Here is a 17,259-nt window from a genome sequence, read left to right as displayed (position 1 = left end):
GTGGGCCCCTTTCCTGAGCCCCAAGCTCTCCGGAGCCAGGATCTGTGCAACAGGGACTGTCCCTACGCTAGGAACAAAGGGTGCTTGCCTCTGACTGGGGACTCACTGCTTGTCAGTTTCTCGTCAAGTTACTGCCTATTCTAACCCAGCTGGAGCCAGGGCATCCCGGAACGCAATCAGGGTTATAATCTCAGCTCTGCCAATGCCTCATCTTGAGGCCCTAGACAGTCCCTTTCCTTCTCCTGGCCTTAGTTTTCCCAAATATATTATGGGAGGAATAATGCTTCCCTTGGCTCACTAGACTGTAGGAATCTAGTGAGGCGAGGGATACTGTCAACTGCGTAGGGCCGTACACACGTGTAAGTGGCTGTTCGTGCATTGAACCTCATGTAGAAACCAATGAGATGGATATCAACATTCTGGAAAATCAAAAAGTATTGACATGCCTCTTGGACATGTCTCTCAGAAATCCCTGAGAGCCCCAGGGGAACAAGCCAGGAGATAGTCCTGGCCATGTGCACAGGCAGAGACTGGTCACCTGGAGGATGGGCGTAGAGCTCTATAAGTAGGATGTGGAGGACACATTCCAGCTGTGAACTGAAGAATGCTTGTAGTTTGGCTAATGATGGTTGGAGAAAGGGTTTCTAGGTGCAGGTGACTGCCTGAGCAACAGCCTGGTGGCAGGACAGTGTGGGACATGGCTGGGGAGTGGGCTGTGGTTTGAGGATAGAGCAGAGGGACCCTCTCTGTGGGTTTGGCTGCTGAAAGGAGAGCAGAGTCTAGATAGGATGCCTGGGACGGGTTGGATTACAGAAGACTTGGGATAGCAGAAGGAGGAATTTGGACTTTGTCACCCTGCAGTCAGGGGGAGCTATGGAAGGTGTTAGAGCAGGGGAGTCGTGGAATTGGAGAAGACCCTCTGGAGGTGTGTGAGTGGGAGGATGGATGGGAAGGCATTTAAGCAAGGGAGCGGGGCTTTGAGCAGAGTTTGTGGGGAGACAGACATCCTCTCTAGATGACTTGGTGGCCAAAGTGGAATTGTTTTTGTTTCAGGGACAGAAAGGGGACCCAGGGCTCTCACCAGGAAAGGCCCACGATGGGGCAAAGGTAGGTTTCCAGGGACCCCAGTTCTCAGGGAAGAGGGGAGTGGACAATAGTGAAATCACCACACTCTGCGGCTAGCCGTCCTGGCAGAGGCCGTGCATGGCAGAGGCAGTGAGGTGGGAACATCTAGAATGGTCAGGGTGTGGTGTGGTTTTCTTCCTTGAAGCCCTTTAGCCTCTCTCAACACCAAACCCACCCAAGGTTATTCCCAGCCACCTTCTTTCCAAAGTGCAGCCAACACAACTGACAAAAGATTTTCTCCTATGGACACACTCTTGGTGGATGTCCTTTTGCCTAATGTCCTGCATGGCTTTCTGCAGGGCCTGCTAGGTGACCGTGGGCATCCAGAAGTTTCTTGGTAGCACATGGCCAGGAAGCTTCCCATAGACACTCAAAGCCTTTCCTGAGGTTAACTCCAGCAGACGGGTCTGTGGATTTCTAGGAGGCTGGAGATTCAGGGCTCCCTAACTCTGAAGGGCTATGAAACCAGGTTTGCCTGCAGAAGGTAAAACACTTTGGCTAAAGGCTTTCATCCATCTCTGAAGCATCCACCCCATAAACTGAGCAAGGGACTTGGAGAGAGTGCAGGACAGATGGGAAGAGGGGAGCCCAGAACTCCACATGAGATTGTCCAATGTGTCAGTCTTCTAGGCACAGACACCCTGCAAGCAATGCCCAGGTCTGCCTGGCTTCCTTCTGGACACAGCCCTAGAGCCATCCCAACGGATTGAACACTGCTTCTCAGCCCAGCCTCCTGTGCTTAAAGGCACCTAGAATTGGCTGCTTTCTTTGATTTCCCCAAGACACGGGTGGCTTATTGCTTCACATCCTCACTGCTAGGTGTTTGCCCTTAGCACGTATTTACTGGGTGACCCAGGGTCCCAGGAGAGTGTTCCCATATACCACCACTTGACCCCCATCAGAACCCCATGAGCCAAGGGCAGATGGGCCCAGCTTACAGATGAGAAAACGGAGGCCCAGGCAGGGGTGGCTTGCTGGAGGTCATGCAGCTGGTAAGTGGCAAAATGAGATCGGCACCCGGGAGCCCAGGCTTCTCTCCTGCTCCTGCGTGGCCTATTCTCAGGTCTTGGGGTGGTGGCAGAAATGTCCCCCTGCTTGGCCAGCGGCATGCCCAGCAATGAGAAGGTGTCTCAGGACTGCAGGGAGAGATGACTGATTGATATGGGACCGATAAGGCACATGTCCTCTGGAACAGTTTTCAAACATGGTTTTAGTATCGGAACCCGTTCTTCAAGTGGTGTCTTCTGCTGAAGCCCAGTATATAAAATAGATCAGACGGAGCGGCTGAGTTGAGTGGGGAAAGGGCGGGGTACACCACCCACTCTTCTTGCTGGGCAGCACCCGAGTCTCCTCTGAGGCCTCTAGTACTCCATGAATCTCATTTGGAAATAACCAGCCATTGGAAGTTACAATTCCAGTTTTGTAGTGTAGCAGCGTGTCTCTGCTCCCGTGTTCCTGCCTCACCCGCCTTGTCTGTGTCTTGCAGGGCGACATGGGCTTGCCTGGGCTGTCCGGGAATCCAGGACCTCCGGGACGAAAGGTACTGTTTGGTTTTGATGCTTTGCCTTGTGCAGTGGGCCTCCTAGCAAGCCAGGTTTCAGGCAGGAGAGCTGTGGGCCCACCTGCCTCTCCCCAGCCCCAGCCCAGCTCTCCTGGGCACAGGGCACATGGGAGAGAGCTTTCCAAGGGTTATGCCTGTTGGGGGCAGGGAATCCCTTGGCTTGCAGTAGGTGCCTCCCACCGTGGTTAATGAGGTAGCATAAGAAGTATCCTTGGTTTGCTGTACTTCCTTTTGGGGGCCAAGCTGCTCCCAGGGAGACCACCTTCAAGAAAGCTTGTGGTGATGGAGTACCCTGTGCTGGCCCTGGCTCCACCGCCCACTGGCTGAGTTGCCTTGGGCCTGCAAGTCCTGTCTCTGCTCCTCAGCCTTCTCCTACATGAGATGGAGACAATGATCCCCATCTCTGACCCTGCACAGTCTGGGGCTGTGTGACCAGGAGCAAGGCCTGGAGCAGAGAAGTTGAGGGAGTGGACCCTGTGGTCAGTTGGACCTGGGTTCTATTCCCCCTTCTGCCGTTTCCTGGTTGGGTGACCTTGGGCAAGTCAATGAGCTCTCAGAGTCTACTATGTGGCCGTCGCTGATGCCCTGCAGGGGAAGGGGAATGATGTGGAGAGGCAGTGGGTTCTCTGTACCTTCCTGGCTGTTATGTCACCCGCATCCCATCCCCATTTCAGCCATGCTGGGGAGTTACCTGTCCAAACACCTGTGTGGGGAAAAGACTGGCATTTCCTAGGTAGTGGGTCTATAGCTTACAGTCCCCCTGGATTTCTGTGACTCCTCCAGCCTGTGTCTCCCTTCCTTCAAGACTCTACTCTAGTTGTGCCTACTCTCGGGAGTCCTCCTGGAGCACTCAGCTTCACGCCAGGAGGATCCTCTCTGCTCAAGGACACTTAAGCTGTCTTGGCTTAGTTAATTTGAGCTACCAGGTGTGCCTCACCAACCAGGGTGTGCAAATCTGGTTTGTTGCTCTTCCTACTGAACCTAGCATGAAGCCTGTGCATAGCAGGTATTCAGGAAATGGGGGGAAGGCAATGCAGGTTAAGGATCAATTGCTTTTTCCAAGAAAATCCCCAACTGCTGATGGATTATCTGGTGAATGCATCGGCCTACCACTGTTTCTTAAGCTTCTGCCCTGGCTCCCGGCTGTGGCCACAGCTGAACTCTCTCTAGGCCATCTGGCTCTCATCTGGACAGCTGGGGTGTCTCCCAGCTCCACCCAGTTCTTGCCTTGAGAGCCCCATGACACAGGGGGCCTTGCAGGATCTTGTTCCCTCATTCCCTTCCCCATGGCCAGAGCAGGCCATACCTCCAACCTGAGAGGCCTACCCTGGAAGCAGTGGCTGTTTGTGAGCTGGGAAATATGGTCTTTTCTGGCTCAGAGAACACAGAGGGACTCGCACTCCCCACTTCCTTCCCCTCTGGGCTCTAGCGCTTTCTGATGGATGAGGTGTGAGTGGAAAAGGCTCTTTCCGGTCCCAGCTCATAAAGCAGTCTCTGGTGATCTTGTTCTGCATGGGGGTGGCAGCCTAGCAGAGGTGACAGGAGATAGGGAAACCAGACTGGAACCAGCTCCTGCCCGGGGTGCCAGGGCTCCTTGCATTAAGCAGATGTCCAGGGGGCCAAGGACCCCCAACCAAGAGGAACCAGCTCACCTGAGCAGGGAGAGGCAGCTTCTCCAAGTTAACGAAGAGCCACTGTGCAGCTGGAAAACTATTTGGCAAAGCCAGTTGCTCTGAGTTCCCCTCTGGCCCTGGCCTAGACACGCACAGTAGAGTTCGGTGTGTGGCAGGCTGGCGTCACCCACTCACAGAGGGTGCTGGGTGAAGCGTCGGGGAGCTCAGGTCCCAAGGCAGAGACCCCTGACCAGTGGCAGGGATCAGAGAAGAGAACTACTGCCATGGGCAATGTGCCTGGGGCCACCATTGTAGGTGGTCTCTCCTATCACCCACGTCTTTGGTGACAACAGCAGCCACTTGGCTCTGATCCTGTAGTGTGGCTTTTCTGCGTTATTTCTTGTGGGAAGCCTTGAGGGGAGAAGGGAGGTGAGTGGATAAGAGGTGAGGTCAGCTTCCTCTTCGTGATCACCAGCACATTGAATTTTTGTGTCATTCTGAGGCAACATGGATAATCCTATGTTTTCATTTATTTAACAGAAATTATTGAATGCCTGTAATGTGCCAGCCACTGAGCTGAATGGACAAAAATTCCTGGGACCTGCCTTCTGGTTGGGGGTGGGGAGACAGATAATACAAAGAAAAACAGTAAAAATAAAAGGTACACTGTAAGACAGAAAGGACTATGGAGAAAAATCAGCAAGAGAAAGGGAGTTTTGGTTGGAGACTGCAGTCTACAGCAGTGGCTCCCAGCTAGGGAGCTCAGGCCCCATCGCGGTGATTCTAGCTCAGTTGGTCTGAGTGGGACTCAGGCATCAGTAGCTCTAAAAGGCCTCCAGGTGGTTCCCACTTGCAGCGAAGAATGAGAGGCACCAATTTAATGGAAATACCTTCCATGGGTTTCTAAGCTGCAGGGCTAGAATTTGAACCCAGGTCTTCTGACCCTCAGGCCCTTTCTGTCACCACAAGGCTGACTGAAACAGTTTCTCAGACAAGACAGTGTCCATCCAGTTAAAAAGAGCCTGCCTGCCTGAGAAGGTTTGTTTCTCTGCCACTGCCTGAGATGCTTGTGGAAGGACTTTGCTGGGCCAGTTCCCAAGGTGAGGAAGACACGCAAACCAGGTTAGATAGACCTGGGTGGAATCCCTGCTCTGTCGCTCTCCTGCTGTGTGAGCTTGGGCAAGTCGCCTCAGCTTGCTGGGCCTCAGCTGCATCATGAGGTGGTTGGGAGGATTAAATGAGATGGAATATCCCTGCACTCAGCACAGGGCTGGTACACGGCAGGCACTTTGTATGCATTTATGCAATGAATGAATAGTGATCATGATCATGAAGAGAAGCATCTGAAGAAGGTCTTGCCCATCTGGTAGTGCTAGTCATTTTGCTAGTTTCCAGCTAACCGCCCTCCGCTAGCCAAGAAGGCTGCCAGAACTCCATTTGCACCTCCCATGCTCTCTCTCATCTAACTCTCTTGCCTTCTTTCCTAGAGACCAGTAATTATCAACTTGGGGTGATTTTGCCCCCCTGGGGAACAGCTGGCAATGTCTGGAGAGATTTTTGGCCGTTACATACAACTGGGAGGGAGGTGCTATTAGCTTCTGATGAGTAGAAGCCAGAGATACTGCTAAAAATCCTGCAATGCACAAGATAACCCTTCCCTCCCATACACATACAAGATGTGTCCAGCCCACAAAGTCAAGGTTGAGAAACCTTGCTGTATAGAAACCCTGGCCCTATCCAATCCCATGTACCCTGGGCCTTCCTGCCTCCCTGCCCCCTGCTGTGTAGAAACCCTGGCCCCATCCAATCCCGTGTACCCTGGGCCTTCCTGCCTCCCTGTGTTTGCTTCTGCTGTGCCCTCCCCAGGCATGCACTCTCCTCCACACTTATCCTCATGTGGCTGCCCCTTGGCTCTGTTCTTAGAGAACAGCATCTTCTCCAAGAGCACTCCCCAGCACCTCCAGGCAGAAGTCACCCCTCCCTTCTCTGACCATTTGGCCTCCCTTCTCAGCCTCTTTGGGCTAGTGGGCAACCCACTAGTGTCGACACATTGCTTAGACTGGACAGAGGACAGAACCCAACCCGTTCATCTTTGTTTCCCCACTGGGGCTTAGCGCAGTGCTGACCACATTCACCTCCCTCGCTCCTCCCCTCTGGCAAGCATCACGAATTGATCTTTCTGGCCAAGCCCCGAGACAGCCCCTGAATCTTTCTTACCATACTGCCCCAGATAGACATGATGCATGGAACAAAACTGCTACTCAAATCAAAACCTGACTTGCTTCTCTCCAGCCTGATTTCCCCTCAGTTCCCTCCTGTTGCCCCCACCCTGCCCCCAGCAGGAATGCTGCCTGAGTTGGCCATTATCTGTGGGAAGCTGTAATAAAATGGGAGAGCACAGCGGTCATCTGGAAGTGTGTCTGGGGAAATGTGATTGAGGCCACCTGAGACGATCTCCAGCCTTTCTGTGAACTCCCGATTCTGCCTGAGTGTGGTACCCCCAATTCCATATAGTTCCCCCTGAGAAACTTCTCCAGGCTCCCCTGCTTCTACAGCCCATACCCACTGGCATCCCTCCTATCCCATCCTGTGTCTCCTGTCCAAGCCCTGCTCCTCCCCCAAGCCTCAGTTTATAATGCCGCCTCCTGTGGCTGGGTGCATCTATATTCTTCTAGCATTCTCCTTCATTGCACTTAAAATGCATTTAATGCCCACATCCCCTTCTAGAAGGTAGAGAATTTTTTCTGTTCATTGGTGTATCTCTAGTGCCTAACACAGGGTCTTGGTCATTGCTGGGGTTCAGCAGACATTTGTTTGGTGAAGGAACAACTGGATAAATGAATAAGCCATACAGAAAATATACCTTCTTGCCTGGAGCGGTCTCAGGTATCCACGGAGCAGAGTTTGGTGTCAGACACCTGACTGTGTCATGATGGACTGTGCTTTTAGACTAGCCACAGACTTTGGAATCCTACAGTTTCTGAGCCCACAGGACACTTGGAGAGGCCAGCTGGGGAAACTGAGGCCCAGAGAGGCACCTTGTCCAGCATCACATAATAAGACCCTCTACTCTAGTCATATGTTTCTCACTCTTTGATTCTTTATGTCCTGCTGATGGCCCAGTTTGGGGTGTGGGCTGCCCAGGAGGTAGGGAAGTTCAGCAGAGATTCACAGAGAGCTAAGCAAGCTTGGTGAGTTTCAGCTCAATTACAACAGGAGCTGAGGCCTTGCTCAGGCCAAGGTGGAGCCTGGGTGGACAGCCGATGTCTGAGTACATATTGGTCCCTAGGACCCCCAGGCAAGGACAGGACCCCTCCCCTCCCTGCCCAAAGCCCAGAAAGCAGCCCAGCCAGACGGGGAGACGGTCTGTAGCAACAGTGAGGTGATGTCTGGTTTCTCCTTGCGCATTGTAAGCAATGATTAATCTGGCTCCCAAACCAAAATATAGACCGAGTTCTATTATAAACACAGGTCCTGTGGAGACCCGCCTGCTGGGCAGCCAGAGGCCCCTTGCAGACACCACGGTCCCTGGAGCTCCCCGAAACATTCCCTCTCCCTTAGTGCCAGTCAGGCACCGATCACAAACTGGAAAGTCACTGCCCACGGGCCCACCTTGCGGTCAGCACCCGCCCCATAATTGGTGGGGCGCAGCACAAGATAATGGTTTAGATTCTTGCAGGTCTGGGGCCCTGTCATTTGGAGCTATTTGCCGGCCCCAGCTTGGTAAACATTGTTAAGATGCTTCCAGGGAGCATAAGCACCTCCTGCCTCCTACCTCCCACCTTGGCTATGCTCGCTCTGCTGCTCCTGGCCATCCAGGAGAAACTGCGGTGTTCATGGCAATGTTCAAGGCCCTTCAGGGTCCCTTGATCAAGAGATACCTAGAAATTGTATATCCCAGTGGGTCTGGAGTCCGGGGAAAAGTATTGGCTTGGCCATAACTTGCTAGGTAACTTTGGACAAGTCCCTTCCCCTTTCTGAGCTTCAGTTTCTCAGTCTGTCCAATGAAAAAGGAGATTGCCAAACTAATGGTTTAGGTCCCTTTCAACTCAGTTATTCCAGGGTTTCATGACCGACCTCTGCCTGAATAATGCTGCAATGATGTGAAACTTTCATTCCAGGGAGGGCATCTATAAGGGGATCTCTCCTTGAGTGGCTTTGTGGCTCTTCTAGGCAGGCCTTAGGCCTCAGTGAGCGTGTCTCATCCCATGCTTTTTGATGGCTAAGGATGTGGGGGATTGGAGTCACAGGCCTGGCGCTGCCCCTAGAAAGCTGTGTGGCCTCAACGAAGTCTCTTTACTTCTCTGAACATCAGTTTCCTCAACTGGCAAATGTGTATGGTAATTTCTGCCTTCTAGGGGTGATAGCAAGGAGTCCGTAAACTGAAATATGAAGGCTTCAGTGCTGAGCCAGGCATAGGGCCTGCCACCGTGCCTGCCGGTGATGGTCATTCACTTCCATTTAGCTGCATCCTGAGTAAGAGGGTTTACTGGAAATCTTCTCCTGGGATTTCACTGGAGAAATGCCTCTGCTTCCTTTGTGGGGAGGTATGGGGGCTGAAGAATTGGTTTTCAGCAGGGTTCTTGTGACTGCAGATGAAGCCACAGGAGCTGGTGATGGCCAAGGGCCCCCTGGACCCCACATTATGGTTCTCTTGGGGTTCTTGTCCTGTTACTCCATTGGATCTTTGCAGGCAGGTAGAATATGACAGAGTGAGCTTCAGAGAGGATAATTACCCATACAGAGTCACACAACCAAGAGTGCAAGGCTCCATTCAGCTCTTCACTGGGAAAAGGTTTCACTTGTTCTTCCTCATCTGCAAGCTCCAGGTGGAAAAATGATGATCATGGCTGTTAGTTACATCTTGTCGCGGTACCTCCCTGCTCAAAGCGCTTCTGTGGTTTTGCATCACATCACCACCAGCATGCTCTGGCCTCCTGCTTCTCCAACCACCCCCATCCTTCACTCTCTCGCCCATTCTCTTCCAGTCATACAGGCCTTCCTGTGTTCCCTCCAAGCCACTCAAGGGCGTTCTTGCCTCAGGCCCTTTGCACTTGCTGTTCCCTCTGCCTGCACTGCCTTTGTCCATGGAGCCGGCCCTGTGTTCATCCCATTCATCTCCTTAGAGCAGCCTTCCTTGATCCCATCCTCTATTCACCGTCCCTCCCCAGTGCTGCATTCTCTGTCCATAACTTACTTCCTTTTCTTCACAGCACTGATCACTACTAGACATTTTCTGCCTGTTTCTGAAAGGATTTTATTTTAATTGTGGTTAAAAAGCATATAATGTAAAATTACCATCTTAACCATTTTTAAGTGTCCAGTTCGATAGCATTAGGTACATTGTTGTGCAATCAATATCTAGAAATGTTTCATCTTGCAAAACTGAAACTGTACCCACTGAGCAACTCCCCATTCCTCTCTCCTTGCAGCCCAGATGTTATTTTTATGTTCACTTTGTTTTTTACCTCCTTAATTAGAATGTAAACTCCTTTAGGGCAAAGAATGTTGTCTGTCTCATTCTTCCTGTGCCTAGAACGGGGCTGGAGCATGAAAACTCAGTAAATGTTTATTGAATGAATGAAAAATGAAGATTATAACAGCAGCTAACCTCTACAGCACCCTTGAATCCAATGCCAAATACTGCGCTTTACACACTTTCTATCTTGCCATCCTTGCTCCAACTTTGTAGCCCCATTTTATAATTGAGGAAAACAAGATTCTCGGAGGTGAAGTCATTGGCTTTGGGTCACCCAGACAGCCAGTTAGTAGAGCAGCACTGGAATCCAGATGGGTCTGAAACAAGAGGTTGTATGCCCCGGTTTGCCCACTGGGGAAAAGAGTACACGCCCCAGCTAGAAGAATCTCACCCAACCTTGTTGCATCAATCTCCATAGGCCCCTGGATCTGAGATGCAATCATGTCACTGAGGGCTCTTGAGACATGAATAGGTGCAGAAAGAATGCTTGTAAACTCTCCAGACCTCTTAGATCAAACTGACTCTGCTGTTTATAATGAAGAGTCCCCACCTCCTGGGGGCCGATGGGGGGTGTTGAGTGTGTATGCCTGTGTGTGTTTGTGCGTGTGCATGGAGCTGCACATGTCTGGGGATGTTTGCAAGGTTCCCAGTGTGGCTCCAGATGTCAGAAGGATCTGGTAGTGAGTGCCTGTGGCTTGTTAGCAATGGGACTCAGGGCAGGCATCTTCAGTTCTGTGAGACTCAGTGTTCTCCTCTGTGAAATGGAGATGACAGTCACCCCCCCACCCCAGCTCATCTGACTGTTGGAAGGAGTAGATGAAGTCATCTGTTATGCATGTAGTCCTGGGTAAATGGCAGCGCATAGAGAAGGTCTACAGGTTTGAGCGTGCATGCGGGCGTGTGTGTGTCCTAGTCTGGTGTGTGTATTTTAGACTCTGGAGGAGTCTTCAAACTCTGGGCCTCTAAAACATCAGAGCTGAAGGGGATCAGAGTTCTAACTCCCTAATCTGAAGTTCAGAGAAGGATAGTAACCCACCCAAAGTTGCATAGTAAGTTAGGGACAGTATCTAAACCAATCCCAGAGCTCCCTGCATAAAAGGGTCTAACATGGATAAGTGTGGCTAACCTGTGTACAGTGGAAGCCCCCCCAGCTGATGGAAACTTGAAGTGTGAGGTTTCCTTTGGAAACCTCCTTACTCTTATGAAATGGCTCAGGTGATTATACCTCGTGCCACCTGAAAGCACACACTCAGCTTGGTTCTCTCCACCCACCCAGAGGCCTGGCCTGGACATGCCTTACACCATGGTCTTTGGGCCATCAGGACAGAGGGTCAAAGTTGGTACTGGGGCGTTGCCAGAGTCCTTCTCATTAGTATCTGGGTGGCCTATTCCTCCCTGGAATAGGAGCTGGGGCCAGTGGGAGAAGGGAAACAGCTATTTGGGTTAATATATGTGGTCAAGGCCTGTGATGGGGGCTTTATGAGAAGGGGCAGGTCCTGACAGGGGAGGGAATCCCAGCATCACGTGCGATGTGGTTGCTCAGCACGTTCCAGACCTCGAGTCCTACTCAGTCTACTCCTCCATTGACAAGTCCATACCTGAGAGATGGTCTCACCTTGTCTCTGGATTCAGAAGGAATGGTTGCGATACACCGTCTCTTGGTCACAGTTGCTCTGTTCCAGTTCGTCTCACCACCTCTGCCAGAGCAGTGAATGACCCCCATGATGTCCTCTGCCTAAGAGCCACTGGGAGCAGAGAGAAAACCTTGGGAATATGCGAACCGTCACATGGTATCTGCATCCATCTGGGGAGCGCTTACTGAGCGCACGCTCCATCCTGGACACAGTACATACGGTGCTGAACAGAGCAGGCCGGGAGGCTGGGCCCTTGCAATTTCCAGGCCCAGATGTGTCCTCCCTGCCTGATGCAGCTTCTTCCCCCTACAGGGACACAAGGGCTATCCTGGACCGGCAGGGCACCCCGGAGAACAGGTGAGGGCCTCAGCCTCAGCCCTGCCCTGGTCGCTGTCCCTCCTCCCAGCCCCTACCTGTCTCTGGCCCCCTCCCTAGATCCTGCTCTGTGAGCCAGCCTAGAGCCAGGCTGTTCTGCCCCTCACCCTGCTGGGGCCTCCAGCCCACTCCAGCCCACCCCACCTCTCTCCCCCAGCCACATTTGCCCAAAAGAGCCAGAGTCCATGCCGGCCTGATGTTGGCATGAGCCGCGCGACGCCAGTTGGAGCCATGAATAGCTGGCCTGTTCCGGGCGATGTTAGGGGATATTATACACGCCACCACGGGGTTTGCAGGAATTTTGGCTGGCCTGGCCCAAGTCAAACAGCAGCCCTGCCAGCATGGGAGAACCAGCCAGGCCTCCTCAGTGATTTCTTATTCCTGGGCTGCAAGCAGAGGGGGTTTTGTCCCTCAGAGCTGGTCTGACTGGTTTCACAGAGGGGTGGGCTTGGGGGCCCTACCCTTCCTGCTGTTCCCTCTCACGTTCCTGCCCCTCTCTTCGTTCATTGCCAGCCCCAGTCTCCTAGGGTCCCCAGACCCAGAGCCGGGCAGGGTCTTTCCTTTCCTTATGTTTCTCTCTGTTCCTTTGCAGGGGCAGCCAGGACCTGAGGGCAGCCCAGGGGCCAAAGGTTACCCTGGCAGGCAGGTGCAGTATATGGCTTCTGGAAGCTCTGTGGCCATGGTGATGTGGAGATGGCCACAGGTGCCCCGAGGCAGAGGGAGGCGGTGGGCTGGGGGCCAAGGAGCTGCACCTGCTGGGTGGACCCTAAGGAGGGGACTTTCCAGGGGGCTGGACCAAGGAAGCCTGTCTTTGCAGGCACAGGATAAGGCTGCATAGTAAGAGGAGGTCTGATTCTGTGGGGCTGGGGCTCCAGAGGCTCCTCCCACTCAGTATCCCTCCTACCCACCAGCCACCTCCCTGGGATCCTGGGGATGTGGGGGTCAGGCCAAAGACTGCTAATCTAACCTCACCCCCATTCTACAAAGAGAGCAGCAGAGGCCCCAAAGAGGAAGGACTCACCCCAGGATTGGCAGCAGGTAGAGCGTCTCCATATGTCCTTGCCCCTCTGTGTTTTGTGTTTCAGGGGTTACCTGGACCGGTAGGAGATCCCGGCCCCAAAGGCAGCAGGGTAAGTGGTTCCTGGCCAGTGCCACATGGGTGGGGTTCTAGGTGAGCATCACCTGTCCCGCCAGTGGGCTTGATGGGAGGTCAGAACTATAAGGAGAGCCAAGGCCCTCCCACCTGAGCGCTCCCGGACAACAGAGGGGCAGCAGGAGGGCTGGGTGATGGGAGACCCTTGAGCCAGGTAAGCTGCTTGGTCCCCATGGCCAAGAAGTCTGGGCAGCAAAGACTGTGCTGGGGTTTGGCCACAGTCCAGCTACAAACAACTAGGCATTTGTTTGCTGTGTCTCCTGGCTCATCCCCAAGTTACAAGAGAGCCAGTATGGGCCACTTGAATTGCTTGTCGTCGAATCTTCAGAGACCTCCCTCCTGCTCCCAACTGAGGGCTGGGGGGATCCACTCTTCTTGGAGGGCACCCGGTGTGTGAATGCTACCTACGCCTGCAGCCTGGTGGAGCTTCCAGATCTCCCCTTTCTTCAAGGCCCCCATGGAGCAGACCCTGAGTAGTGATCAGCCTCAGTTTGCCTACCTTTACCATGGTCATGATGTCCATCTGTACCTGTAGCCTGGTTATGTCAAGCTGACTTGACAGCTCAGGAGGGGACCAACAGGTGGGGACTCCCATGTGGGTTGTGGGAAGACAGAGAAGGTTCTGGGTGGACTGAATGGGGTAAATGGAGTTGGAAAGATTTAAAGCTGGTGTGATGGAATCCTCTCTTCTACATACAAAGAAACTGGGTTCATGGCGGGGCCTGGATAGCCCCAGCTTACACTGCATGCCTAAGGTGGATCTGGGATGAGGACCCAGGTGTTCTGAGGCCTGGACTTGCTGCCTCTCAAGGAATGCTCAGGAATGGGGTCACACAGTCCTTGGTCAGGACAGATCATGTATCCTTTGCTCCTGAGCCAAAGCTATTTATATTTTGGCAGGAGGGAGAGGACAGAATGGTTGCAGTCTCAGCCCTAATCCCTGCAGCAGACTGGTGGCTGTTAGGAGAGCATGGGGAGGCGGGAGTGGGGGCTGGTAGGTGCATTCCCCAGGAGGCTACTGTGATAGGCAGGGCCTGAGGAGGCTCTTGTCCCAGGATGCTGGACCTCTTCCTTTATTCTGCTGCTCCCATGGGCTGTGCCCCCAGAGGGACCCCCTAAACCCAGGGAGAAAGGTCTTCTCAGTCCAGCCCCAGTCCTGATCTCCTGATCTGCCAGAAGGACAGGGCATGTTATTGACATCTGGCATTGCTCGACTTGCCTGCCAGGCCGGTGGCATCTCAAAGCCACATAGGAGGAGAGGACTGGTCCGGCCCCAGCACTCCTGTCTCTTACAGGCCGCACAGCCCTGGATGGGCAGCCTGGGTGAGCAGTGAGTCACTCAAGCTGTCCTTCCAACCCTGCCACCACCAGCCTCATATTTCTGAAGTAGGCAGAGGGCAGGCTTTGGAATCGGGATGACAGGCTTTGAGACCTGCCTTGCCCTCAGCTAGCTGTGGGACCTTGGGCAAGTCACTGGGCCTCTCTGAGCCAATGATTTTCTCACCTGTAAATCTGGGAGATAAGCCCTATTTGGAATGGTAGCAAATGGCACTCTTTCAGATTATGGATATTAATCATGCTGGATGCCAACAAGGAGGCTCAGTGGCCTCTTGGCCTTCCAGTGCAGGAGAGATGGTTGTGAGCCTCTGTGTTGCTTGTTTGAGGGAAGGCAGTATGCAGAGTGGTTAGGAGCCCAGGCCCGGGATTCAGAAGACTTGAATTTGAATACCAGTTCTACCACATTTCAGCTGTGTGGTCCTAGGCAAGTTACTTCACCTCTCTGGGCCTAAATGGTCTTACCTCTACAGGGGGCTGAGTAATGATACTTCCTCGTGGCTGGGCGCGGTAGCTCACGCCTGTAATCCCAGCACTGTGGGAGGCCAAGGTGGGTGGATCACCTGAGGCCAGGAGTTTGAGACCAGCCTGGTCAACATGGCGAAACCCCATCTCTACAAAAGTAAATAGTAGGTGCACACCTGTGATCAGCTATTCAGGAGGCTGAGGCAGGAGAATCGCTTGAACCTGGTAAGCAGAGGTCTCAGTGAGCCAAGATTGCACCACTGCACTCCAGCCTGGACGAGAGAGTGAGACTCCGTCTCTCTATATATATATAATTAATAAAACATAGCACTTCCTCGGGGATGGAATAAATGCTTTAATATATGCAAAGCACTGACAGCAGGCCTGGCCTGTCATTCATGCTCAATAAACATTAGCTTTGGTTAGAGTTATTATGAAATCATTGCACAAAGAGTGGCATGCAGATAGTGGCAGAAGCCCCGGGCGAGGTCGCTGCCCTTAAGAAGTTCCCAGACTAATGAGGACATGAAGCGTGAACACAAATAATGAAGATACAAGGGAGAAAGTGAAGAAGGATGCTACCGAGGTGCAAAAATGGCATTGGGGTGGAGGGTAGAGATTGCTTCTAGCTTGGGGTATCAGGGATACTTGCCCAAGGAGAGCTCATGAGAGCTGGGCTTTGAAGGATTTGGCTCAGAAGTCATGAGGGATGGAAGGGACATGCCTGGTGGAGGGGACACAGTGAGGAAAGGCTGGGAGGGAGGAGATGAGAGTCACCCTGGGGAAGAACCCCAGAATGGTGATGAGCCCCGGCTGCGGAGTCAGCTGGACTTAGGTGACCCTTGAGCTGATTAGGAATTCCTTGAAGAGAATTCACAGCTCCACCACTGACTAGTCATGTTGCTTTATCTACAGAGCCTCAGTTTCCTTATCTGTCCAGTATGGGTGATAACAATCTGGGGGTCCTTGTGAGAGTCTAAAGTGGTAGCATGCGTGTGCCTGGCACAATGTTGGCACTCCGGGTTCGTAGCCGCTGTTAGTTAATGCCATCACTCAGGCGGCCAGGGGTGAATGTAAGTCCTGCATCCAGGACCTTGAAGACTTAGGAGGAGACGTGGCAGGAGCCACGGGCACCTGCCAGCATCCCTGGGGGTGGGGAGGGCTTGGTGCCATGCTAGCATCTAACCCAGCCGCGAGCTTCCTTCTGCAGATCCTGGAGCCCTGGCGCGGGGCGGGCCTCCTGTCGGCGAGCGCCCGCGCCCTTCCCTGGCGTGAGGGTATGTGCCTTTGGACTACATCGTGGAAGCCAGCACCATGCAGTCCATGGGCATATACACTTGCCTCAAGGCCTATGTCATCGAGGAGCCACCGGAGCTGCCACTGCCATCGGGGAGGAAGAGGAGGAGCCGGGATGTGGGATGGCAGCGGTGGGTGGGCTGGGGCAGGCTGGGCCGGCCACACCTCACCGCTTGACCTCTGTGACCCCACTTCTTCTCTTTCCTAGGGCTACATTGGGCTCCCAGGGCTCTTCGGCCTGCCAGGGTCTGATGGAGAGCGAGTAAGTTTGCTTCTTTGGTTATTCACCATCCACCAGCCACCCCTGCCTAAGCAGAGCAGGACCTGCCAGGCACCAGCCTGGGGAAATCAAGGAATTCCTCCTGGAGGAGGTGCACTTGAGTTGAGTAGGAGTCTGATAAGGGGACCAGTCAAGGCAGATGCGTTCCAGGCATAGGGAACAGCGTGTGCAAAGTCAGGGATTTACGGTAACTTGGCGAGTTTAACAATCAACACCGCCAAAGTGCTGCATGAGAGGGTGAGAGTGGTAGGAGTTGAAGCTGGAGAGGGCCCTGGGGCAATGTCCTAGGTGACCAGGACTCAGGTCAGGAAAGGGACTCTGTTCTGATGGTATGCGGAGCCTCTTGAGGACTTGCAACCAATGAACACCAGGCCCACTTTATAGTATGGATCAGGGGTCTGCAAACTGTGGCCCATGGGCCAAATCCAGCCAGTTGTCTGTTTTTGCAAACAGTTTTATTGAGCTCAGCCTTGCTCATTTGGTTACATATTGTCAATGCCGCTTTCTCACTACAATGGCAGAGTTGAGTAGGTGTGACAGAGACCGTATGGCCCGCAGAGCCAAAGATATTCACTATCTGCCCCTTTCCAGAAACCATCTGCTGATTCCTCTTTTAGACAGATCAGTTGGTTTACTTGAGGAAAATGTGTTGGTGAGGGGTGGGGACAGCAAGAGCAGGTGGCAGGAATTCCAGCAGCCTGAGAACAAGATGGTGTGGCTGTAGCTGGCTGGGGGCAGTGGACTGGGGTAGAGGTGAGGACAGTGGGGAGGGGAGACTGGGCTAGAAACCTGGTCTCTGCTTGGGCCCTGAGGTCTCTGAAGAGCTGAGGACTCCCAGGCGGAGCAGCTGTCTGGGGAAGGTGGTGGGGCTGGTTTGGTGACAGGCAGTGGGTGCTAAGATTTCCCAAGATCCCTGTCCTTCCAGATCAAGTATCAAAGTCAG

The 17,259-nt window shown here is 53.2% G+C and overlaps 1 protein-coding gene across 13 annotated transcripts in view; it reads left to right on the top strand.

Annotated features, from left to right (window-relative positions):
- The window catches only part of COL27A1 (collagen type XXVII alpha 1 chain), a 159,732-nt gene that overhangs the window by 39,017 nt on the left and 103,456 nt on the right, over window positions 1–17,259 (top strand). For 10 of the 13 annotated variants that reach the window (XR_012424444.1, XR_012424445.1, XR_012424446.1 and 7 more), the window contains exons 6-11: window positions 1,054–1,107; window positions 2,612–2,665; window positions 11,725–11,769; window positions 12,380–12,433; window positions 12,873–12,917; window positions 16,245–16,298. Coding sequence is in view for 9 of the 13 variants with exons in the window: in XM_045373706.3 (XP_045229641.2) it covers window positions 1,054–1,107; window positions 2,612–2,665; window positions 11,725–11,769; window positions 12,380–12,433; window positions 12,873–12,917; window positions 16,245–16,298 (306 nt within the window). In the remaining 4 variants the exon portion in view is untranslated. Of the gene's footprint in view, window positions 1–1,053; window positions 1,108–2,611; window positions 2,666–11,724; window positions 11,770–12,280; window positions 12,434–12,872; window positions 12,918–16,244; window positions 16,299–17,259 lie in introns of those variants that run through there. The other 3 variants (XM_005580979.5, XM_074016732.1, XM_074016731.1) reach the window with 3 other exon arrangements.

Source organism: Macaca fascicularis, chromosome 15 (assembly GCF_037993035.2).
Source record: "Macaca fascicularis isolate 582-1 chromosome 15, T2T-MFA8v1.1".
Taxonomy (NCBI): Eukaryota; Metazoa; Chordata; class Mammalia; order Primates; family Cercopithecidae; genus Macaca; species Macaca fascicularis.
This window is presented reverse-complemented; position numbering and strand designations above follow the sequence as displayed.